The 26,201-nt window shown below is 44.5% G+C and overlaps 1 protein-coding gene across 1 annotated transcript; it reads right to left on the bottom strand.

Moving 5' to 3' along the window:
* Nucleotides 1-23,510: 23,510 nt before the first annotated feature.
* LOC137604600 (uncharacterized) lies at nt 23,511-24,397 on the bottom strand. Its single transcript, XM_068328448.1, has 2 exons — nt 24,326-24,397; nt 23,511-24,074 (listed from the first exon to the last, which is right to left on the bottom strand). Exons 1-2 carry the CDS (start codon nt 24,395-24,397, stop codon nt 23,511-23,513), a joined length of 636 nt encoding a protein of 211 aa, XP_068184549.1.
* Between the last annotated feature and the right edge of the window lie 1,804 nt (nt 24,398-26,201).

The following is a 26,201-nucleotide window of genomic DNA, read 5'->3' as shown; positions in this document are numbered from 1 at the left end:
AGTGGATTTTTCCAAGAGGTTTCCCAGTAACTGGTCATGTTCAAGCAGAACATGGTGGTCAAACAACTAAATGACTACTTGTTGGAGATCATTTGTTAGAGGATTTTCAGTCAGTTTTTAGAACAAATTACAGTATAGAGAATTCAATGCTAATAGTTACAAAATGTTTTCTATCTGTTATAGTTTTATTAGACTTGATTTCAATACTGTTGATTATAATATTCTTCAAGAGATCAGAAGATGATTATAACTCCAACTGGTTTAGTTCATATCTATTTGTCCAATTTCAGTTTGTTCATGTGAATAATAAATCCTCAGCTCAAGAGACTCTTACTTGTGGAGTACCTCAAGGATCTGTGTATGTTACCATTAGGAAACATGATAAGAACGCATAACATTATTTATCACTGTTATGCAGATGATACCCAATTATATTTTTGTTTGTCAATTAAAACAAACAGATATGGCCAACTTATTTATATTAAAAACTTGCCTCGGGAATAGTAAGTCTTGGATGCTCCACAATTTCTTAATGCTGAACAGTAACAGAACAGAAGTTATTATTATTGGGCCTGAGCACCTTAGGGTTGAGTTTTCTAATACTGTAATTCACTTATATAACATTGCATTATCTTCTACCAGTGATGTAAGGAACTTGGAAGTGATTGTTGATCAAGATCTGTCCTTTAACTCCTATATTAAGTCTGTGTCTCTGCGTGTGTAAAGGATACATTTCTTATCCTTTAAATACACAGAAAAAAATAATTCATGCCTTTGTTACTTCTAGATTACATTACTGTAATTCCTTATTATCGGGCTGTCCAAGCTCCTCCATTAGGACTTTACAACTAGCTCAGAATGCAGCTGCCTGCTTACTGACTCAAACTGGGAGGAGAGAGCACATCTCTCCAGTCCTGGCATCCTTACATTCAACCAATGTTGCCCCCGCCTGGTCGCGGGGGCAACAGTCTCAGGAGGGACGCCCATACTTCCCTCTCCCCAGACACCTCTTCCAGCTCCTCCGAGGGGATCCCAAGGTGTTCCCAGGCCAGCCGAGAGACATTGTCCCTCCAGCGTGTCCTAGGTCTTCCCCGAGATCTCCTCCCAGTAGGACATGACTGGAACACCTCTCTAGGGAGGCGTCCACGAGGCATCCAGAACACATGCCCGAGCCACCGACGCTGGCTCCGTTCGAGGTGAAGGAGCAGTGGCTCTACTCTGAGCTCTTTCCTGGTGACTGAGCTCCTCACCCTATCTCTAAGGTTGCGCCCATCCAATCTACAGAGGAAACTCAAGTCAGCCGCTTGTATCCAAGATCTTGTCCTTTCGCTCATGACCCACAGCTCATGACCACAGGTGAGTGTAGGAACGTAGATTGACCGGTAAATAGAGAGCTTTGTCTTACAAATCAGCTCCTTCTTCAACATGACAGACCAACACAAAGACTGCATCACCTTGGAAGCTGCACCAATCCGTCTGTCAGTCTCATCTTCCATCCTTTCCTCACTCATGAACAAGACCCCAAGATACTTAAGGACTCACCATCAACTTGAAGGGGGCACACCACCCTTTCCCTGTTGAGAACCATGGCCTCAGAATTAGAGGTGCTGATCCTCATCTCACACGTGTCACACTCAGATGCAAACCGTCCCAGTGCAAGCTGAAGATCCAGGTTTGATGAGGTCAACAGGACAACATCGTCTGCAAAAGGCAGAGATGATGTCACGACTGGAGAGGTTTGTACCCAAATGCAGAACACCGTCGACCCCACTTTTGTCCATAGCTTTAATTAAAAAAAACTAAACTACACGGGCAAGATACAAACCAAAACTCAGGCAGACCAAGGCAGGAAAACAGAGCAGACTTACAGGAACCAAACTTGAGAAAACAAACCAACACCGAGCTCTCATCGAGCCAGGCTTTAAAAAGCCTTATGGTCATCAGCACCAAAACAAGTTCATGTGTGACAATCATAAAGGGTGTGTGGATGAGTCTTAGGTGTGGAGAAGACCAACAGGTGTGGAGCCGTGGCTCCACCCACAAGCTTGGCCTCTCCCTGCCACACACCAGCACTGCCACGCCGAACAGTGACAGATGAAATCTTTTGGTCTCCAAACCGGACTCCCTCCGGATCCTGACTGCGCCTAGAAATTCTGTCCATAAAGAATATGAATAGAACCGGTGATAGAGGGCAGCCCTGCCGAAATCCAACATGCACCTGATACATGTCTGACTTACTGACTGCAATACAAACTAAGCTCCGGTTTTGGTCATATAGGGACTGGACAGCCCTCAGCAAAGGGCCCCAAAGCCCATGTTCCCGGAAGAATCCACGAGGGACACGATCGAATGCCTTCTCCAGATCCACATAACCCACGTGGATAGGTTGAACAAACTCCCCTGAACCCTGGAGCACTCGATGGAGAGTGTGGAGCTGGTCCAATGTTCTGCAACCAGGAGGAACAATAGTTGTAGGTTCGACTACAGGTCTAATCCTCCTCTCCAGTACTCTGGAATAGACTTTTCCCGGGTAGCTGAGGAGAACGATCCCCCCTACAGTTGGAACACAACCACCGGACCACCGCCCTGGTCTGCTAATCCAGAGGTACTGTCCCTGACTACCATACAATTTGGCAGAGATGTATCAATGATGACAGTCCCTGCACAACCAGAGACTTGAAGTACTCAGGGCGAATCTCATCCACCCCCGATGCTTTACCAGCAAGGAGTTTGGCAACCACCTCAGTGACTTCAGCTTGGGTGATGGCTGGGTCCACCTCTGAGACCTCAGGCTCTGCTTCCTCTGTGTAAGACATGGTAGCGGGATTGAGGAGATCCTCGAAGTATTCTTTCCACTGCCTGACAATATCCTCAGTCAAGGTCACCTCTACTGTTAAAAGGGTTGACTGTGCACTGCTTTCCCCTCCTGAGGCTCTTAATGGTTTGCCAGAATTTCTTCGAGGCTGCCCGGTAGTCCTCCTCTATGACCTTCTTGAACTCCTCCCGGACCTGAGCTTTTGCCTCTGCAACTACTCGGACTGCAGTATGTCTGGCCTGCCTGTACCTGTAAACTGCCTCCTGAGTCCTACAATTCAACAAGATTTGATAGGACTCCTTCTTCGGCTTGACGGCATCCCTTACTTCCGGTTTCCACCAGCAAGTTCGGGGGTTACCGCCGCGACAGGCACCAGAGACCTTGTGACCACAGCTCCGAGTAGCCGCTTCCACAATTGCGGTGGAGAACATGGTCCACCCTGACTCAACGTCCCCAGCCTCCTGCGGGATTTGAGAGAAGCTCAGGGTCCCAACAGACTCTGGTGATCAGTTAACAGCTCTGCCCATTTCTTCACCCTAGTGTCCAACACAAAGGGTCAGAGGTCTGATGATACAAAAACGAAGTCAATCATCGACGTCCGGCCTAAGGTGTTCTAGTGCCTTGTGCACTTATGGACATCCCTGTGGTTGAACAAGGTGTTTGTTATGGACAAACTATGACTAGCACTAAAGTCCAATAACAGAACACCACTTGCGTTCAGATTGGGGAGGCCATTCATCCCAATCACCCCTTTCCAGGTCTCACTTGAGCGTTGAAGTCCCCAAGATGAACAATGAAGTCCCCAGTTGGAGCAATATTTAGTGCCGCTCCCAGTACTCCAAGAAGGCCGGGTATTCCACACTGCTGTTTGGCCTGTAGGCCAAAACAACAGTGAGACACCTGTCCCCAACCCAAAGGCGCAGGGACACGACCCTCTCATTCACCGGGGTGAACTCCAACATATGACTGCTGAGCTGTGGTGCTATAAGCAAGCCAACATCAGCCTGCCGCCTCTCACCTTGGGCAACACCACAAAAGTGGAGAGTCCAGCCCCTCTCTAGATTGAAAATCTAAAATAGAATTCAAAATCCTCATGATCACGTATGAAGCTCTTCACTGTAAGGCTTTGTCTTACATTGAAGATCTCATTGAACTGTATCACCCTCCCAGGGCCCTTCGCTCTGAGGATCCAGGATTTTTAGTAACCCTTCGGGTCCTTAAGAGTAGAACAGGAGGCAGAAGCTTTAGCTATCTCACTCCTTTACTCTGAAATGATCTCCCGGCCTCGGTCTTGGGGGCTGACACCCTTAACTTATTTATGAGTATACTCAAAACCTTCCTTTTTGATAAAGCTTATAATCAGAAGCAACACAGATTCCATTTGATAAGCTGCTATAAGTCTAGACTGCTGAGGGTATTTTTCTCTGTCTCTCCCGTTAAAGGAGTTAACTACTTACTTTAGGAGCTTCTTTTTTTCTCTTTATTTGCTTTTCTTGCTGGTACTACATTGACACTTCAAATGCTTGCAAGATACTGCCGCTATCTATGTGTTTCTGCTGTATAGGTGGGGAATAAGTATAGAAGACAGGAAATCCAAAGGCCTGGAAATCCCACCCCACTTAAGCAATTAGAGCACAATTATGACTGCAAATTCTACCTGGCCTATCTGCCACTCTCTGTCTCTCTTTTCCTTGCCCTGTCTCCATTCTTGTTATATTTCCTTTCCTACCCAACTGGTCAAGGAAGATGACCACGGTCCAGAGTCTGAGTCCTGCCCGGAGTTTGTTCCTCAATGAGTTTTTCCCCTCCGCTCTTTTATGCTTGCTATTAAGGGTTCTGTCGGGTTTTGTCTGTTAAAGCGCTTGAAATGTCTGATGTGATTTTGCAGTATATAAATAAAGGTTGATTGATTCATTGATTGATCGATTCATCTCCATCATTCCCTTTTAGGACTTACTGTCAATGCCCATGTGAGCATTCAAGTCCCCCAAAAGAACAATAGCATCCTGAGTCAGAGCACTATTCAGTACCCTTTCCAAAAACACCAAGAAGCCTCGGTACTCTTCCCTGCGGTACGGCCTATAGGCCGAAATAAAAGTCAGATACTTGTCCCTGATTCAAAAGTGCAGGAACACGACCATCTCAAGGTAAACTCCAACACACAGCCGCACAGCAAGAGCACTCTCTCAAGGGGTTGGGTTTCACAGCCCAAGCAGTGGGTGGCAATGAACCCCACTGTATCTAGACAGTGTCTTTCAACCTCCTTCGCAAGCGCCAGCTACCTTCCCCCCTTACAAGATGACATTCCGTGTCCCAAGAACCAGTCTCTATGTCCTGGGATCAGGTCATCAAGGCACTCCACTGTTGACTGTCACCCACTCCACACAGAACCCAGGCCTGGTTCCAGGATAAGGCCCCAGAACAATGTCATAATTTTTAAACTGTTCACCCAGACCTGTTTGCCACAGGAGACCCTAACAGGAGCATAACAATCCCCACAACATAGCTCCTAGGATCTTTTGGGCGCTCAAACTCCCCAGCCATGACAAATTATTGTTGTCATGATAACATTAACACAACGTCCATCCATCCATTTTCTTCTGCTTTCTCCGCCGCAGCGGGTCACAGGGAGCTGTAGTCTATCTCAGGTGGCATAGGGCGTGAGGCGGGGGACACTCCGGGCACGACGCCAGTGTGCCGCGGAGCCAAACACAAAGACAGACAACCGCGCGCACACACACTCACTCCTACGGGCAATTTTGGGACAATTAGCTTGAAGTGCATGTTTCTGGAGGTGGGAGGAATCCGGAGAACCCGGAGAGAACCAACGCAGACATGGGGAGAACATGCAAACATCTGCACAGAGCGGGACCTGGACCCGGACCCACCATGTTCTGCGGCGATGGCGCTACCCACTTTGCCACCATGCCGCCAATTAACACAACATCAATAAAATTATTGATCAATAATAATATTCATTCATTCATTCATCTTCCAAACCGCTTTATCCGCCGTAGCGGGTCATGGGGAGCTGGAGCCTATCCCAGCTGCCTAGGCCTGATATTATTCTCAATAATAATTAATCATATTTTCATAACCAAATGTCTCTAATAGACACAACTGTATGGATAATGGAGAAAGGACTCAGGATTCAGTGTTCAGCTGTGGGACAACCAGACGAGAGACAAAAAAACTTTAATTCTATGGGAAAATCTCTAACCTTCCCCTTACATGTGTGAGGTCACAGGTAGGTTAAAAAATGACCAATCATTGAAACAGCAATTGAAATTTGGCTGTCCACTGACAACTAAAAATAACCGGTCTCATCATTTGACACCACATCTTAATCAATCAATCAATCAATCAATAAATCAATCAATCAATCAATCAATCAGTCAATCAAGTTTTATTTATAAGGTGCTTATTCATGGCAACAGACATTTCAAAGCGCTTTAACAGACAAACCAAATGATCCTATTCTTCTGGTGAAGTTTCAGTTCTCCAAAGACATGTCAAAAGTCTTGTGGCCTTTACCGACACGCCACCAGATGAACGGTCCAATGATCAACATTAACTCAAATGTGGCTGATCTGGTGATTGGACACACCAGAGTGTGCAGTGTAAGCAAAACCAATGACAACGTCTTCCCTATGCATTTCTAATGAAAGACGAGACAGAATAAAGGTGTGCCAGCCCCGCCTTCAGATATTGTTTGAATGTATCTAAAGAGAAATTATGAGAAATCTATGAATATCAAGTGTTCTGTCATAAATTCACAAGTTATTGTGTTGTTACTGAGTTCATTATCCCTGTGTGTGTGTGTGTGTGTGTGTGTGTGTGTGTGTGTGTGTGTGTGTGTGTGTGTGTGTGTGTGTGTGTGTGTGTGTGTGTGTGTGTGTGTGTGTGTGTGTGTGTGTGTGTGCGCGTGTGTGTGTGTGCGCTCCTCTGCCTGACTGCCAAGCTCAGCATACCACACAGACAGATGATTGCTGATTCCTGGACGTGTCCCTCTGATCTGCTACCGATGCTGCTGTGGTTTACAGCTGCAGGGAAACGGCTCTACAAGACATGTTTGTTTCCAATCAGTGTAGGGACTAACTAGGAATAAATAGGGTCTTCCTTCTCAGGTGATAAATCCTCAAACAAACTCATGTCTCCTCAAACTAATAAATGTGGTCTTTCTGCTGGCAAATCCAACAGTAAGTCTGTGGTATCTGAGTTTCATCCCATCTTAATGCTGACTGGATTCTGGCAAAGGGTGTTTGTTTGCACAGTGTAGTGTCTATAACCCAGTGGGTGGAAGTTTTACTAGCTCGCTGTGTGAATGTTGTCATATATGTGTGTTGTGTGTGTGTGTGTGTGTGTGTGTGTTTGCATTTTTGTCATGACTTGCAGTATTTCAGTATGGTAGAGCTGCTGCCTTACAGCAAGAATGTTCTGGGTTCCATTCCTTTCTGTGAAGAGTTTGTATGTTCTCCTCGGATCTGCATTGGGTTCTCTCCGGGTTCTCCAGCTTCGTCCCACCACCAGAAACATTCAGCTGAGGTTAATTGGTCACACCAAATTGTCCATAAGTATGTGTGATCATGAATAGTTGTCTGTGTGTAGCCCTGTGATGAGCTGGTGACATGTCGAAGGTGTACCCCGCCTCCAGCAGATCTGTGGCCCTCAAGGCAGCTAAGCGGCTGAAGACAACACAGTTATCTTGTCTACAAAAAGATGGATGGATGGATGGATGTGTGGGAGGACTGTTCTCAGTGGGCAGTTATGGTCTAGATGGTTTCACAAGAGCTTAAGTTCTCAAGAGTCGCAATGGGAACAGTAAGAAAACCAGAAGCTTCAGAAAGACACAAAAAAGAGTTCCATATTATTGAGAAAATTGCACAATAATTTTATGATTCAAGTTACATTCCACAAATGTCAACTTGATCATTTCAGACAATCTTCTTCTTTTCCTTTGGGTTTTTTCCCTTCAGGGGTCGCCACAGCTAATCAATTGCCTCCATCTAACCCTGTCTTCTGCCTCCTCTTCTCTCACATTCAGACAATATCTGGCTCTAACCCAAACCTAATCACCTGCCATCATCTACAGGTTCACTTCTGCAGAAGGAAGTGGGTTTAATTAAAAGAAAACAGCCGGTGAGGATGTCAAGTTTAGAGGCAAAGCATATACTGTATTATACTGTATTATATGTTTGTCATCTAACAGGAAGTGGAAGAGGATGCTAATGCTAATGAGATTGATCCAAATAACTATCAGAATAGCAATTAATCAGGGAGGCGGAGGTTTCTGACACAGCCCAAGAAAAAATGAATCATCAGAATTTCAACCTTAATATAAATTTGAACTCATATCAACTTATCCCTTTATCATATTTTGTAACAATCCTACTTAGTTTGTATGAGACCAACAGTAGGATAGAATCTTTCCTTACTAATGGATCATTTATGAAGTGTGTTTGGAAGAAACACTTCAAACGTATTCTCTCAGCATCGGTAGATAGGTAGGTAGGTAGGTAGGTAGGTAGGTAGGTAGGTAGGTAGGTAGGTAGGTAGGTAGGTAGGTAGGTAGGTAGGTAGGTAGGTAGGTAGGTAGGTGCGAAAAATGTGGTGGCTACGCTAACTCAGCTAACTCAGTTCATGGTTAACCCCTTCTCCCGACACCTGCGCCTCTTTGCCGGCTTTATGCTCTCCTACTTCGTCTCACATGCAGGTGAACCGGAAGTTAACATTACAGGTTAATACCGTTACCCGCAACTTTTAACAGTTTTTAAAGTATTTAACCAGCAATGAAATACATTCGCTAAAGTGCATGTTTTCACTATAAATTATTAATGTATTATAACCTCTTATTTATCTTAATTTTAATACAACCATGACAACTGAATAAGAATCAGGCATTCTAAATGACAGGGGAAAATATATAAATATTACTGATATTTATCAGATTATTACAGATAGATAGATGGATAGACAAATAAATAAATACTTTAATGGCGCAGTGGTTAGCGCTGCCACCTCACAACACGGCGGACCCGGGTTCGAGTCCCGCTCTGTGTGGAATTTGCACGCTCTCCCCGTATTTACCTCTGCTCAGATACAAATACAACCATACATTACTCAAAATTACTGTTATCACAGACAGCACATCAGTCAATACATAAATGTAGCAGGTATGATTATACAGGTAGGATATACTTTAAAGGCAAGAGACATATAAAACATGATTGTATAGACAAACACATACAAAACCTAACAGCAAAAAAGAAGAGTGCATAAATTGTACAGTATAGGTCCCAGATCGCAGACCGTAGGTGACTTGAAATGTCCTAGTGCCTGAGTGCCTGACATATAATTTACAGTTGTAAACCTAATTCACCAGCTTTAACCCAGGTTCTCTGGCTTCCATGAAAAAACTTTTGACTGCTAGGTGGATCCTTCTGCTTTGTCACTGATTTATGCATATTCACTCTTAAAGTAATTGATCCTCCAGCTAAATAGAAAAACTGTTCTTTGAAAATTCAAAACAAGAATTTGAGCTAAATGCTATGCATTACTCTCTGATTCTAAAACAGATGGAAACTTCTCTCCAGGTTCTCTGGCTTCCTCCCAACTCCAGAAACATGGAATGTAGTTTAATTTGGTCACTGTAAATTGTAAATGGGTATGTGACAAATATTCATTCATTCACTCATTCATTCATTCATTCATTCATTCATTCATTCATTCTTTCTTTCTTTCTTTCTTTCTTTCTTTCTTTCTTTCTTAGCGCTTTGCAGAACCAGGACCATGACCCTCCAGCAACTGGTGGACAACGCCGGGCCTGCGCTGGCGGATGCCCAGGCTGTGAGCTCCCTGCTGAACATCCAATCCACCAGGGTGGCTCAGAGGGTGCTACAACTGTGGAGGCAAAGACTTTCCGGGAAGGAGAGAGGCCTCCTCCTGGACTATAGTACAGGGACTGTGCCAGACAGCAAAGATCCTTTCCCAGAGGTCCACATCAGTCCCCTGTTTGGAGAACTGGAGGGTCCTCTCCTCGGAGATGAACGACAGATCAGCCTGCACACGGCCAACAAAAAAATACTGTACAGACAATGTGTAAAAGTGATCAACAAGAAAAACCTGTGTAACAGAGCCCCCACTACCTGGGCCAACAGGAGGACGGGAAATGGACCTGACCCGCAGTGGAGACTTCTGTACAAACCTCCCCTCAAGAAAAAAACAGCCGACCTCCAGTGGAGGATTTTACATGGTGCCGTCGGTTCCAATGCTTTTGTCTCTGTTTTTGCCCCTGCGGTGTCCAGCCAGTGTCCATCCTGTCCCCTTCAGGAGACAGTCTTTCATGCTTTCAGTGAGTGTGGGAGACTTGCAGTGATCTTCACTCTTCTAACGAATGTTTTTAACTTGTTCAATGTAAACTTTAGTATCAGGAAAGCCATCTACGGTGCTGGGTACAATAGATCGAATCAGAGAAAGTGGCAGCTTTTAAATTTTATTTCTGGGGAGGCAAAACTTGCAATTCATGTGACCAGGAAGAGGAAAATTGAAAACAATACCGTTCAAGAAGCAGCTACTGTTTTTTGCTGTAACATCAGATGTCGCTTAAAACTAGAATTTGGTTTCTATAAATTGACAAAAGACCTGAATAACTTTAGGAACATCTGGTGTTACAAAAATGTCCTATGCACTTTAGTTGATGACCACCTCACTTTTGCAAACTTCCTGTTATAATGCACTAATTTTTATATTGTATTTCCCTTTGTTTCTTGGTTTAATGTTTTTGAGTGTTTAGTGTTTTTGAAATTTCATCTAATGAAAAATTGTAAAATGTTCTAAATGTTCTAAATGTTCTAAATGTTAAATGTGATTGAAGTTTGTTTGTAAAAGATCTTCTGAGGCACTTAAATGCTTTCATCTAATGTAAAACTGCAAAATGTTTGAATGAGATTAAAGTGTTTTTGCAAAAATAAAAAAAATCTTTCTTTCTTTCTTTAATGCATTAATTTTTATATGTATTTCCCTTTGTTTCTTGGTGTTTAATGTTTTTGAGTGTTAGGGTTAGGGTAAATTTCATCTAATGAAAAATTGTAAAATGTTCTAAATGTTCTAAATGTTCTAAATGTTCTAAATGTTCTAAATGTTCTAAATGTTCTAAATGTTAAATGTGATTGGAGTTTATTTGGAAAAGATCTTCTGAGGCACTTAAATGCTTTCATCTAATTTAAAACTGCAAAATGTTTGAATGAGATTAAAGTGTTTTTGCAAAAAAATAAAAATTAAAAATTAAAAATTAAAAAATTTAAAAAAATCTTTCTTTCTTTCTTTCTTTCTTTCTTTCTTGGTGCATGATGGGAAAGGGTGTGAGAGGGAGTGAGAGGAGAGTGTGTCAGATTGCATTTTTCATTCTGTTTTTTGCTTATTTTTCATATTTATTAACAGTTCTGTTAATATAGTTTTAATCACAGTTACGTTTGGGAGTTTGTGGGTGTTTTTGGGGGGATTAGGCAGCAACGTGGCAGACCAAAGGGGCGACATGTCGGTGAGCTCCGGGTTCGAGAGGCTGACGTGTCGGCTTGTCTTTAAGCTGGCACCGGCAGTCAGCTGCTCGGTGGAAGAGGTGACCGACCTTCTGTGGGAGAGAAGGTCAGGTACGGCAGCATAGGGTCAGCCTCTCGAATGAATAGTGAGGTGGTGATATTCCTTGACAGCGTTGAAAAGGTGAACCAGGTAGTTGAAAACGGTGTGTTCACCCTGGCGAACCCCGCTACGAGGGTGATAATATCAAACACACCACCGTTCATCAGCAACGGGGTCCTGGAGAAGGAGTTGTCCCCGACACGGTCAACTAATGTCTCCTACTAAAACGATCCCACTAGGTTGCAAGAGTCCCCACTTCAAACATGTCATCTCATTCAGACAGGGCTGTGAACCGGTTCATGGAACGAAAACCGGAAACTTTTGGTATTTTGGCAGAAACGAAAACGAAAACGAAAACTTTATATTTTTTAATGTTTCGGAACAGAAAATAATTGTAAACCGGTTAATACCGGGGTTTTTCTCGTTCGTGAAAAAAATATTTGACCTCATGTTTCACTTCCTGTCATTCACTGGATGTGGGATGAGAGCAGAGAGAAGTAGCGGCTATCAGCAGCAGCTAAGAACAGGGAGGTCTCCCAGTCACCATTTAATCATTACAGGTGAACACTGCAGTGTGTCAGTCTGAACATGTAGGATTTAGACATGAACTCATTGGCTGCAGTCATTTTCAGAGCAGTGTGTTCCCGTACTGCCAGCGTTTTGTAGCAACACAATGAAGATCTGTTGTTCAGCAATAAATGACATGGTGGAAGTTATTCTGTTCTTATGTCATGTAGTGTCTAAGTAGGAGGCATAAGCCTTAACTACAGTGATATAACTTGCGTAAAGCAGAGGTGTAGTGCTGTGGTACTGTTTACTGTAGGGTAGGGATATATCTATAATTATAGTCTATAGTAGATAAACTAATTACTTTAGTTGCCAATTTAAAAGTCCTTAAGTTACCGTATTTTGCGCACCATTCGACTCATTGTATAAAGATGCGCAGTCTAAATAACGGACATTATTCCGTGCATGGTTGCTAACGGAACCAAAAAGGTGACTCTGGTTGAACTGTGTTGTACTATGTATTTAAAAAATACGCGACATTATTTTTAAATATGTTTTTATTTCTTTATTTTTTGATAAATCTGTGCTAAATCCTCGAAGTCCTCATCTCCGGTCTGCATTGAATCTCTCGGTAGTTTCACTATCGCTGACCGTCTGGTTTCCGGGTGTCTGTCCGGTAATGATGCCGGCTTTAGAGAAACATCGGGCAAAAGTCGAAGCAGACACGTTAGTCCAGGCATCAGCAGTGGGGGTGTAACTCGCTTAGCAATGCCTCCAAACCTGGTAAACGTGGGTTTCCCATCGCTCCACGACGCCCCAGCTTAACTTTAAGGCTCTGTTCACACCGATGTCCAGCGGGTGGAGTTCTTTCGTTAATCCTCCAGGATGAAGACAAGCTCCGAGTTCAGCCGCTTGACGTGTTTCTGACAGAAGCGGTGGTGTGGGGGGGCATGGAGTCACAGATCAAGAGAGATGGCGAAGCGTGAAAAAAGCCCCCCGACAATGGCCGATCTGGCGGATCGCTGACTAAAGTCACACAAAAACATTTTTACAGATTTCTGAACTCAGTGTACACATGAGACGCTTCATGTTAAAAGGAGCAGCGTTGATTTTTGAGAAATTTTACGGCTTCTAAGATGCATAAGTGCGTCATATGGTGCGCAAAACACGGCACCTACATATTTATATGTACAAGGAACGTTATTAACCGGTTCAGGAACTTTATTTTTTTGTTCTAACCGGTTCAGGAACGTCAGTTTATGGGTGGAACACAAAACCGGAAATGTTTTAATTCCGTTTCTGTTTGGAACGAACCGACTGGCAAAAAATTCTGGTTCAAAGCCCTGCATTCAGGAGACAAGTTCAAGTCCACAACCACGCGGGTTTCCAACCTGTCCCCCACTGACTCGCCGATCACCAACCCGGAGCTACAGGGTAACACCAGGACACAGGTGACAAAACATTGGCAACACAGGTAACTGACTCACAGAGCACGGATAATGTTACTTAAAATTCACAGGGTGACTTGGATGAGGTTGATGAGGCCAGAGAGACTGCTGCCAGAGTGGTCGAGTCTGCTGGAGGAGGAGGAGGAAGAAGAAATGCGAATGGATGAGGAATTTTTAAAATTAGCCTCAAAAAGAAAAAAACTCTGACACAAGAAATATAAAAGTAAAAAAGTTGCTTCGGCAAAAAATACAAAAACATCGATTTATACCAGTAGCTCTGACAGTGGAAATTAAAGCAGTCTGAAAGAAGCCGTAAATGAAAAATATGATTCACAAAAGATTTAAAAACTCTTGCATGATACAAAAGGTCTAACGGTTAAAGTGGAACATTTCTTTCCTGACCTCTGCATGCTTTTAGATTGCATCTGTTTTTTGGGACCTTTAAAGGTCCTATATTATGCTTTTTTTAACTCATGTCATCCAGCTGCCAGATGTCCAACTACACTGTATTTGAAATGTTTTGCCCCAAAGTGATCGGTGATCCTCAATATCTTTGATTGAATATTGATAAATTATCGTCCGTGCCCAAAAGCTCTGTTTTAAAGGAGCTCTCAGCTCTCTATCTCGACCCCCCTCTGAGATGCCTCGATCAACACTTCCCTCCCCCTCGCGTTCACGTGCATTTGTTTACGTACGCCACTCGAACGCCCCTGCATTACAGATTGATTGTTCGGCGTAGTCTGGAACTTTTTTAACTTTCAGTAACTTCGCTGCCGACACGTGTTTCACTCTAATTCTTCTCATGATATAACAGTTGATTTTTCGGCGCTAAGCGATGACCTGCTTCCTCATGTTCCCCAATCTTAACAAAGACTCGTGGCTCAATGTGTAAACATGATGAGGCTGGCCAGTGAGATAATTAAAGCTGTGTTTCCGAAAATCGTCATGGACAATGAGAGATCGTGGATAACACGGGAGTAAGCTAACGCAAAGTAATGAAACATGGGATTTTACCAGTAAGACCAAGTTTTTCTCTTGTATTCTCGTGAGTGTTCGTGTGTGTGTGTGTGTGTGTGTGTGTGTGTGTGTGTGTGTGTGTGTGTGTGTGTGTGTGTGTGTGTGTGTGTGTGTGGATACAAGCAGTTCTCCGATCACTTAGAAGAGCTAAAGCTGCTTTCATTCACAAAAAAACAGAAAATTGTTCTTAATTAGTTATTAATGTTAGAGGTTCTGGAGATAAAGTCAGAGAGGCCAGACTGAGATGGTTTGGACATGTCCAGAGGAGAGATAGTGAATATATTGGTAGAAGGATGCTGAGTTCTGAACTGCCAGGCAGGAGGCCTAGAGGAAGACCAAAGAGGAGGTTTATGGATGTAATGAAAGAGGACATGAAGGTAGTTGGTGTGAGAGAAGAGGATTCAAAGGACAGTGTTAGATGGAGGACACTGATTCGCTGTTGTGACCCCTGAAGAGAAAAGTCTAGAGAAAAGGAAGAAGTAATTAATGTGCAACTATTTATGTGTTTGCTGTGATGCTGGGGATAGCCCGGGCAGACACACACACATACACACCTGACTGAAGCAGCGCTAACTAGTTTGCCAAATGCTAGCTGACTTCAGCAGCTTGTGAGGAACTTTCAGTGTGTAGCCCTGATCCAGGTCATTATCACACACTGGTACCGTAGGCTGGTCACGAACCCCACACATGCATGCACGCACAGACACACACTACTGAATTGGACCAAAATAGTTAGCCAAATGCTAATTAATTTCAACAGCTTGTTAGGAACTTTTGGTGTGTAGCTCTGAGCCAGGTCATAACTGCACAATGCTACCGTAGCCTGAACAAACTTCCCCCTCGGAGATTGCCACGCCCTTTGGTGTCATGGTTCTGTTCTGTTGGTATGCTTGGCAGGCTGTTATTGTGAAAACTCATTTTCTGCTGACAGGTCAAGCTGTTTCAGAGGGTGTGTCTGGATCGTAGTAGCTGACGAGCCACACCAGCTCCCACTCTACTCATCAGCCTCTTCTTAAAAGGCCTGGCTTTTCCCTAAGAGGGTGCCAGATTATTCCGTCCTGTTTCTGTGATGTGTGTGTCGAGTGTTTCGCTCAGCTGCCAGTTATTTTCTATGCTGTTGGAGTTTAGTCGTTTTTGCTCAGCTGTTTTTTTTTGTTCTCAAGCTCACTAGCGTTTAACCTGAGCAATTAAAGCTGTTGATTTTTTACTCATGTGTCAGTCTCTGCTCCTTGGGGTCCAGACTAGAACTACCCTTAACAGAATAATCTGGCCACATGGACCCCGCAGAGACTGATGATATCCGGCAGGCTTTGGCCTGTCAAGCGGTCATGTTGGAGTCCACGAGAGAGCACTTCAGGAGATCATGGACTTGCTCAGCATACTCAGCTCCAGCGTTACTAGGCTCGACAGCCGCTTGGATCAGCTCTCCACTCAGTCTCCTACGCCTGCCACTCCAGTCCACATTCCTGTCACCGAACCCAGCCAGCACAAGGAACCCTTCATTCCCACTCTGGTCAGGTAGTCAGGAGTGCTAGGGTATGCAGGGAGTTCTTCCACCAGTGCTCACTTGTTTTTCATCAGCAGTTGTCAACTTAGGATCCAGACAAGTCGAGAGTGGCATTTATTATGAGTTTGTTGTCCGATAAAGCTGCTGCTTGGGCTGTAGCAATGGAAAGCAATAATTCATCTGTTTGCAGTAATTATGCATTGTTCCCCGTCGAGATGCGGAAAGTTTTACATCATCCTCTGCAAGGAAAGGCTCCTTTCCTTGTGTCAGGGCTGAGACCCTGTTTCTATTTGTTCCATAGACTTCCGTAGAGTGGATGGAATGAGAGCACTTTAAGTTAAGTGAAGAGTTAAAGGACAAATTAGCTGCTAAGGATGAGACTGCTTCTCTAGATGAGTTAATATCCTTAGCAATTCGTCTAGATAACCGTCTTCGTAAGAGAAGCAGGGAAAGGACAGCCAGGGAGTGTGTTCCTATTTCCCTCTCCCGGCCCCGGCCATCTCGACAGCAGCAACCACATCCCCAGCCACCTCCTTTGGGATTTTGTTCACCGCCCTACTTCAACCGCGTTGTCCTTAAAGGTACTGTACCCTGGCAACAAGTTTCTTTCTCCTTACAAGTTTTAGTAGATTGTGGTTCTGATGAAAGTTTTATTGACAATGAGTTTGTCACTAGTGACAACTGAGCCCCTCAGTGAACCCAAAGATGTGTTTGCTCTCGATGGGGGGCTTCTAGCTCGAGTTACTCATCATACAGCCCCTTTGTCCTTGTTGCTTTCTGGGAACCATCACGAGGTAATTTCTTTGTATATTATTTCGTCCCCCAGTTCCCCACTAGTGTTAGGTCTCCCCTGGTTAAAGCTACATAACCCACATGTAGACTTGTCTTCCTCTGCAATCACCAACTGGAGTTTGTTCTGCCACTCACATTGTTGGCATTCTGCCATTCCTGTTTCTGTCACTTCCACACCTACTCCGCCCTCGCCAGTAGATCTCACCTTTGTGCCCTCCGAGTACCATGACCTCCAAGAGGTTTTTAGCAAGGACCGCGCAACATCTCTCCCTCCTCACAGACCTTATGATTGTGCGATAGACTTGCTTCCTGGTGCCTCTTACCCTCAAGTAAGCTCTATAGTCTATCCAGACCTGAGAGAGAGGCCATGGAGAGCTACATTGCTGACTCACTTGCTGCTGGACTAATCCGTCCCTCATGGTCACCGATGGGGGCGGGATTCTTCTTTGTAGGAAAGAAGGATGGGACACTCCAGCCCTGTATTGATTATACGGGCTTAAATGACATTACCATAAGGAACAAATATCCCCTTCCACTCATTGATTCAGCCTTTGGCCACCTCCACCAAGCGACCATCTTTTCTAAGTTGGACCTTCGTAACGCCTATCTCTTGGTTCGAATTAGGGAGGGGGACGAGTGGAATACTGCGTTTTAACACTCCTCTCGGTCATTTTGAGTATTTGGTCATGCCATTTGGACTAACTAATGCCCCTAGGGTTTTTCAAGCATTGATTAATGATGTATTACGGGACATGCTTAATCAATTTGTATTTGTTTATCTTGATGATATTTAAATTTTTTCCCGCACTTCTCAGGAACATGTCCAGCACGTTAGACTGGTATTATAGCGACTATTGGAGAATAGACTCTTTGTTAAGCCTGAGAAGTGTGAGTTTCATGTTTCCTCTGTTAGCTTTTTAGGTTTTGTTGTGGAGAAGGGGCAAATCAGAACTGACCCTGCCAAGGTCCAGGCAGTGGCCGAATGGCCCACTCCTACCGACAGGAAGCACCTTCAGAGGTTTCTTGGGTTTGCCAATTTCTACCGCAGGTTCATTCAAGATTACAGTAAGGTTGCTACCCCTTTAACCAGACTCACATCTACCAAGGTCCCTTTCGAATGGTCATCTGCAGCTGAGGCTGCTTTTGATAAGCTGAAGTGCCTGTTTTCCTCTGCTCCTGTTTTGTCTCACCCTGATCCTGCTTCTCAGTTTGTGGTGGAGGTGGATGCCTCTGATTCAGGGGTGGGGGCGGCTCTCTCCCAGCGCTCCAGCAGAAGATGCATCCCTGTGCGTTCTTTTCCCGTCGGCTATCCCCAGCAGAAAGGAATCATGATGTGGGGAACCGGGAGCTGCTGGCGGTGGTCCTAGCCCTTCAAGAGTGGAGGCACTGACTGGAGGGCTCATCTCACCTGTTTGTCGTATGGACCGACCACAAGAATTTATCATACCTCCGTTCCGCCTGCAGACTCAACTCTCACCAGGCTTGGTGGTCCTTGTTCCTCGGCCGCTTTAATTTTACGCTCACCCACCGGCCTGGGTCTCGGAATATCAAGCCTGATATTCTTTCGCATCAGTTTGCACCTTCAGTGGAGGATTCCTCTGAAGACATGATCCTGCCTTCTTCCTGTGTGGTGTGAGCAGCTCTCACCCGCACAGCTGCTCGAAATCGGAGGTTGACAGACCGTCGCCGCACACCAGCCCCCGATTATCGGCCCGGCTGGGAGGTTTGGTTGTCCTCACGGGACCTACCACTTCAGGTGGAATTTAGGAAACTGGCGCCCAGGTACATTGGCCCTTTTGTAATTGAACGCATCATTAATCCCAGTGTTGTTAGAATGAAGTTGCCCCCCTCTCTGAATGTCCACCCAGCTATTCATGTGTCGCTTCTTAAGCCAGTTTCCTCTAGCCCTCTGTGCCCTCCGGCCGAGCCCCCTCCACCCCCCCGGGTCATCAATAAGCATCCTGCTTTGACCGTCCGGCAATTGTTGGAGACCGAGTAGGTTTTTTCAGTACCCGGACAGGCTTGGAAGGACTAGAACTACCCTTAACACAAATCAATATTATCAGTCATTTTGTCCAATCACAGAGTGCTACTTGTGACGTAATAAAAGGCCATTCTAGCAAAATCCGATCGTTTTGATTAGGTCCGGGCCGTGCATTCCTAAAACTCCAAATATCTATTGATGCTGGAAGCATTTGTTTACCAGATTCTAGGAGTTCGTCGGGTTAGGGAGGACATGAAACAGGAAAAAGTTTGATTTTCATAATAGGACCCATAAGGAAGTGAGCAACCAGTTTTTACTCAGCAAGAACTTTTTAGATTGAAGAAATTAATGGCAAAAGTAAAAAACATGATTGTCATTTACGAATAGTTGGTTTTGAATTTTGTCTGTCTTTTTAAACCTGTGTTTTAAGTACTTGTTTGTTTTTAGCTCCATTCTTCACAGGTGCAATTTTAAGCTAAACACACTAAACATTGATGGAGTGAGGGACATGGAGAAAAGAGCCTGTTTTTAGGTTGGTAAATATAAAAAAGTTAGACATTTTATTTGTCCAGGAAACACACAGTACTGTGAAAAATGAATTAATTGGAAGCGAGAATGGAACAGAGAAATATGTTTTAGCCACAAAATCAGCACCAGGGGTGGAATGGGGATTTTCTTGTGCTTTTGAACCTTGCTCTGTTTTAGTGGAAGACATCATATCGGGCCACATTTTAAAATTACAGGCAGTGGTTGAAAGGAAGACGTTGGTTTTTATCTGTGTGTATGCTCCAATTGTAGGCACAGATAGTGGCGATTTTAAACAGTTTAAATTGTGAAATTCAGAAATGCAGAAGAGGCCAGCACCTGTCTTTAGGAGGGGATTTTAACTGTACGGGAAAACCCAATTTTAGACAGGAATCACTATGAGTCTCATGCTGCATTAAACAAGAAACTGAAAGATTTTATAAAATTGAATGAACTGGCTGACTTGTGGCCAAATTTTAATGGCACACGTCAACAGTACATATGGGTAGGCTACAGAGAAAATACACTATCCATGTCCATTTATTGTTTTACCCAACAGTTTTAATGTTTTTAAGAGCTGTTCCATTTTGCCAGCTGATTTTACAAATCACGTTCTTGTACTGTGTTAGATTTTTATGTTATTCTATGTTATTTTTATTAATAACATAAAAGCTAGATGTGCTTTCTGGCATTTTAATACAACACTTTTATCTGACAGATGTTTTAAAACAGCTTTTATTACTTTTTGGAATAGTTTTAAAAAACAAAGAAGTGACTTTAGCTCTTTGCAGCAATGGTGGGATGTGGGTAAAAACCAAACCAAGAGCCTGTGTCTACAGTACACTCAAAATGTCTCTGGTGACTTGGTCAGGTCTATGAGAGATCTGACAAGACATGTGGCAGAACTGCAGACTTTAGCAGAGTCCAGAGGAGAAAGAGGGCATATTACAGCCCTCAAAGACCAAAAGCGTGCTTTAGCTCAGCTGCTGGGCGTGCACGGGAGGAGCGCCATGGTACGCAGTAAGTTCAATAACATTACTCTGATGGATGCTCTCTCTCACTTTTTCTCTGTTGCTATGTTGCTGTTGCTAAGTTGTTATCTGTACGTAGAATTATACTCACAGTGGAGGACTTGGAGAAGTTTATAGACAAGAATTTTTACTGGAGCTCCATGGAAAGCCCTAGGGTCGCTACCTCCTGGGAGAATCCTAACAAGAGGAAAAAGAAAGACTCCTCCACTGACACCCAGCTGACGTCTGTGTCAACCGAGGTAAGTATCTTACAAAAAGAGAATAAGTCCCTGAAAGAGACCGTCCTGGACATCCAGACGAGGAGCATGCGGAACAATGTCATCTTTTCGGGCATCCAAGAGTCCACACAGGACAACCCGGAGTCCCAAGTTAAAAACTTTTTGAAGTCCGCCCTCAAAATCCCGGAGGAGACTGTGAAAACCATCATGTTCCACCGCGTCCACTGGCTTGGACCCCAGAGAGGAGACCATCACCGGCCCATCATCGCAAAATTCGAGCACTTTAAACAGAAAGTGTTTGTTAAAAGCAAAGGTCGGGAGCTGAGGGGCACGACGTTCAGGATGAACGTACGTCGTGCCCTTCTTGCTCTATCCCATCATGTAGGAGCACAGACAGAAGGGTAAACAGACTGCTCTGGTCGTGGATAAACTTTATATCGATGGCCAGCTCTTCCGTGAGCCCTCCACCACCCCCTGGCTTTTTTGATGGGTCAGATAAGTATTCATGAACGGCTCGGATATGTTAATATATTAATAATTATTATTATTATTATGATACATATAAATATAAATGTTACACTTCCCCAAAAATTCTCCTACATCTAGGCACCCCCCTCTCCTTTTATTTGTCTTTATACTGTATATATGTATCCCCATCCCTCCCCCTCCTACGCACTCACCCCGCTCACCCTAACTCTTCCTTCCCCTTTTATTTATTATGATATGTTTTTATGGTGTTAACTCTTAGTTTATCAGGCAGTGCTGTGCTTTGTTTCAACGTACAGGTATATATACATTTCAATATGCTGTATATGTTTATCTGCGACATACACATATCTTGGATCCAACACCTGACACCTCAACATCATGATGTGCGTAGGTCAGAAAGATCACTCAGACACACAATGAAATTATATTACATCATCGTTAATCTAAAGACAGAACATATATTCTTATGTCTAATTTAAATTTAGTTTCCTGGAATGTACACGGCATGTGCTCACAGACAAAAAGAATTAAAATTATGGGCTATGTCTCCAAACTAAAAGCAGATATTTTCCTCCTACAAGAAACACATTTACAACAATCTGAAGAAAAATGTCTCACTGATCCAAATTATAATATCATCTTCTCATCTTGTTATAACAACAGACAAAGAGGAGTCTCCATTCTAATCCACAAGAGAGTCCCTTTCACTTTAAACAGTACAGTTACAGACCCTGAGGGCAGATACATTATTATTCAGGCAACAATCTTTGATAAACTATACACAATCGGTAATATATATGCACCCATTAACGATGATCCAGCTTTTTTCCATACAATCATCTCTCATTTAGCTGATTTATCAGCTAACTCAACAACTGTTATTGGTGGGGACTTCAACATAGTTCTGAATCCCCCAGTGGATCGATCAAATATTTCAACAATGCAAGTAAAACAACTACAATCAGTTAAAGTTCTGCAGGATTATATGAAAGATTTTGGACTAGATGACATTTGGAGACTTAAAAACCCAACAAAAAAGGAAAACACTTTCTTCTCTGCGTTGCATCAATCATTCTCAAGAACTGATTTTTTCCTCACTAATAATTCTATCGCACATAAATCTTCTGTTAGAATTCATCCAATCATTATTAGTGACCATGCACCGATATTCCTCAGGCTACAAACAGTTAACCACTATAAACCTCCACAGACTTGGTGCTTCAACATTTCTCTGCTTAAAGATCCAGAATTTGATAAAATAATAAGGCAAGAATGGGCAGAATTTTTAAAATATAATGAATTCCCTGATTCCTCTCCTTCTTTACTTTGGGAAACTGGGAAGGCCGTAATCAGGGGTAAAATAATATTATACTCCTCATTCAAAAAAAACCAGGAACAACAAATGCAAACAGAAATGGAAGAAAAACTCAAACGTATAATTGAGGATTATGCTTTAAATCCAAATGAAAAATTATGGACTGAACTACAAAATTCAAAACTACTTAATAACATCCCGTCAAAGAAAGCAGAATTCTTACAACAAGAACTGAGATATACAGTAACAATCAGCGTTAGCCCCTCTCTTCTTCAGAGTAGTAATAGAAATTAAAAATAATGGTTATATAAGTGGTCACATGAATACAGCCGCAATGAAATTGTTATTAAAACCAGATAAAGATCCCACTCATCCTTCTAGCTATCGACCTCTTTCACTAATCAACACCGACATTAAAATAATATCTAAAGCACTTGCCTCCAGATTGGAGAAAATTATTCCATCAATAGTTCACAGTGATCAAACAGGATTTATTAAGGGTTGACACACTACCAACAATGTTAGAAGACTACTCAATCTGATTACCTTGACACAGCGCAACAGCAGGAAAGCAATTGTTATATCACTTGACGCTGAAAAATCCTTTGACAAAGTTAATTGGACTTTTCTTTTCACATTGCTTCATAAATTTGGCTTTGGTGAGTCGTTTATCCGGTGGGTATCAACCTTATATAACTCACCTAAGGCCACAGTCACCACTAATGGGATAATTTCACCAAATTTCACTTTAGAATGAGGAACCAGACAGGGATGCCCTCTATCTCCCTTATTGTTCTCAATATTTATTGAACCACTGGCGGTAGTAATACGTCAAAACCTGAATATTAAAAGTATCTGCTCTCAGGAGTCGGAACACAACATTAACTTATATGCGGATGACATTTTACTTTATCTAGAAAATCCAAATACATCAGTGAAGGAAGTATGTACACTAATTACAACCTTCTCTGGTCTTTCAGACCTGGGGGGCTGGGTGCTCCTTCTCGGGATGGTGGGCGGGGTTGGGGTGGGGTTGGGCAGAGGGATGACACACCCTACCACACTATCCGGGTGCGGCGGGAATTCCGGGCGGACCGTGGGTTCAGTCTCCATGTCGCTGTTTGCGGTGGGGGGTCTGCTGGGTGCTGCTGGGGCTATCACGCTGCTGGCTGGTGTGGCTGGCTGGAGGTCAGGCTCTGTTGATGGCGCGCCATCTGCTATCCGCTCATGGGGCTGTTTCGTTAGGCCTACGCTTGACCTTTGGTCTGGCTGGTGGACCGGTGGTGGTGCTGGAAAATGCCTCAGTGTGTTGGGGGTGAGCTAGCTGCTGGCTGTTGGCCAGCGGTGTCCGGCTGGCAGTGGTTGGTGGGCATGTGTTGTGATGCCGGGGTGCCCGGCCTGGTGTGGGTGGCTGGCTCGTGGGTGGTGTGGCCCCATCGGTTGGTTCAGTGGTTGGTCGTGAGGGGGAGGGGGTGGGGTTGGTGGAGGGGATGGGGGTGGGGGGGGCTGGCTGTTTGGGCGGCTGCCTCCCCTGGATGGTGTGGTGGCTTTGGGCTAGTCGCTGGCCTCGGTCCTGCGGGGCTGGCCCTCTGTGGCCCGGCGGCCGGGCCTGGTGGGGCGGGGCATGCATTGCCTTCATTCCCCTCTGTGGTGCCGTGGTGGTGCACCTCTGGGTTGTTGTTGTTGCAGGGCGGATTGGTGGCTTGGGCCGTTTGCCGGTTGGTCTTTGGTAGCTGGGTTGCAGGCTCGGGGTGGTTGACCGGCTGTGATCCCGGTCCCCCTCACGGCCCTGTTCATGTGGGCCGGGAACACACCAGATTGCCTCCTAATGTTCACTACACATATCTCACACTGCACTATACATGATAACTTTTAGGCACATGCAGTGCACAGTTAGGGCTTTGGGAATGGATGGGGATAAGGGCAGTGGGCATGGTTGTGGGGCGGATTGCAGTGCTCTAGGGTGCTATATCCTCCCCATATACGCCTCACTTGTCCCCCCCATCCTCCAATTTTAATGCAACATACACACACACACACCTTGGAGGGGGCCCTGCGATGTTTGGAGTAGTCTGGACAGCGCTGGGCTGGTGGGGGGCCTCCCTGCCCCATGCCCCTTGGGCCTGTCCCGTGCGCCTTGGCGGTGGCGGCTGTTGCCTCCTTTGGGTCCCTGGGTCTACGTGGTTCTCGGTGCCCCCGGTGGCTCTTCGGGTGATGGCTTCTGGATGCTCCTGGCTGCCGGGGTTGGGAGTGCTCGGCTAGCGTGGCCCTGTTGAGTTCTGGTAGCCTATCTGGGTGTTGGTTTCATCACACATGTATGTTGGGTCAGGGCTTATCAGCTCCTGTCGAGTCCAATTATTGAGAACCACTGGGTCCCGTCAGAATGTGCTGAGTGTCACTTCAGTCACAATATTATGCCCTCTGTCTTCCTCCTACACTGGTTTCCTCTGGTGGCCTATTCTATACTATCAGGACCTCCACTAATCTGATGTTTTGTAACATTGGTGTTGAGATATCAGTTCTAAGATAGGATAAAACAGCCTAAACCTTTTCCACTCCAACACCACTGCCTGTCTATCCACTACCTTGTTTATGTTCTCTCTCCCTGTCTCCTTTTGCTTTCCCCCTTAACTCACAGAGGTGCAGCACTTCCCTCTCTGGCTCACAATAGGAAATTCTAATAAAGACTGACAATTTAGTTCCCAGAGAGGAGTGGTGATGGTCACATGCATGCATTAAAATATATAAAAGATTTTGCTGCAAGACTAAAATAAGCATTGATCTCATAAAAGGTTGACCCTTTTTATGGGGTTAAACTATGAGAATACATGCAGACAAGACAAAAAAAAATTTGTTTCACAAAAAAAAAAAAAAAGGAACACTGGCAACATTTCTCTCTGGTCTGCCAAAGGTGTCTGCAGACAGTAACAACTGTCTAGATGCTGACATCAACCTGCAGGAGCTCTCTGTGGCCCTGCAGGGGATCAAACCTGCCAAGTCTCCTGGCCTAGATGGCCTGCCAATCGAGTTCTATAAAGACTTCTGGGCAGTAATTGGCGAGGACCTGCTCTCTGTGCTCAGGGAAAGCCTGATGAAAAAATTGGCTGCCCCTGAGCTCCAGGAGGACAGTCCTCACACTGTTGCTGAAAAAGGGAGACTTGCAGGACATTCAGAACTGGCGGCCGGTGTCCCTCCTCTGCACAGACTACAAGCTCCTCTCCAAAGTCTTGGCCAACAGGCTAAGAAAAGTGATGGAGCAGGTTGTTCATGTGGACCAGACTTACTGTGTTCCAGGAAGGCTAATCACGGATAACGTACATGTAATTCAGAATTTTTTGGAACTCTCAAGTTCATTGGGCACAGAACTTGGTCCTATTTCCATGGATCAAGAAAAGGCTTTTGATAAGAGTTGAATACTCGTACTTTGTGGCACACCTTTAAACATTTTGGTTTCAGCTCTAATTTTATTGCCAAGATTTAGACCCTGTATGGAGAAATCTCCTCCGCAACTACCTGAACTGCACATGCGCAAGCTAGCCGCAGGTTTTCGTCTGCTCCGTTGTATGTCTTCTGTTTTTATCGTTTTTCTTGTCTTATCTAAGTCTTTACTTTTATTTATTTAACCACGATGGATAGTACTGTGTTCATGTACTCCAGAGAGCAAATGCTGTCCATGAAAGTCAGAGGAGAACCTGGGATCCGCGATCTCATCCCCACCGAGATCCAGCGGCGGTACAGAGGGAGCTGGGGAGGTAAACATAAGAAGGCTAGGCTACCGACTAGAGCTAACAGCCGGGGGTCAGACCCTCGGTTCCCTCCATCATCATGGGGAATGTGAACTCGCTGCCCAACAAGGTGGGCAGCGAGTTCAACAACAGATGGCGAACAACAGATGGCGTCATCCAGGACATGTAAC

This window comes from Antennarius striatus, chromosome 12 (assembly GCF_040054535.1).
Source record: "Antennarius striatus isolate MH-2024 chromosome 12, ASM4005453v1, whole genome shotgun sequence".
NCBI lineage: Eukaryota > Metazoa > Chordata > Actinopteri > Lophiiformes > Antennariidae > Antennarius > Antennarius striatus.
The sequence above is the reverse complement of the archived record's forward strand: the minus strand, read 5'-3'. Positions and strand labels throughout refer to the sequence as shown.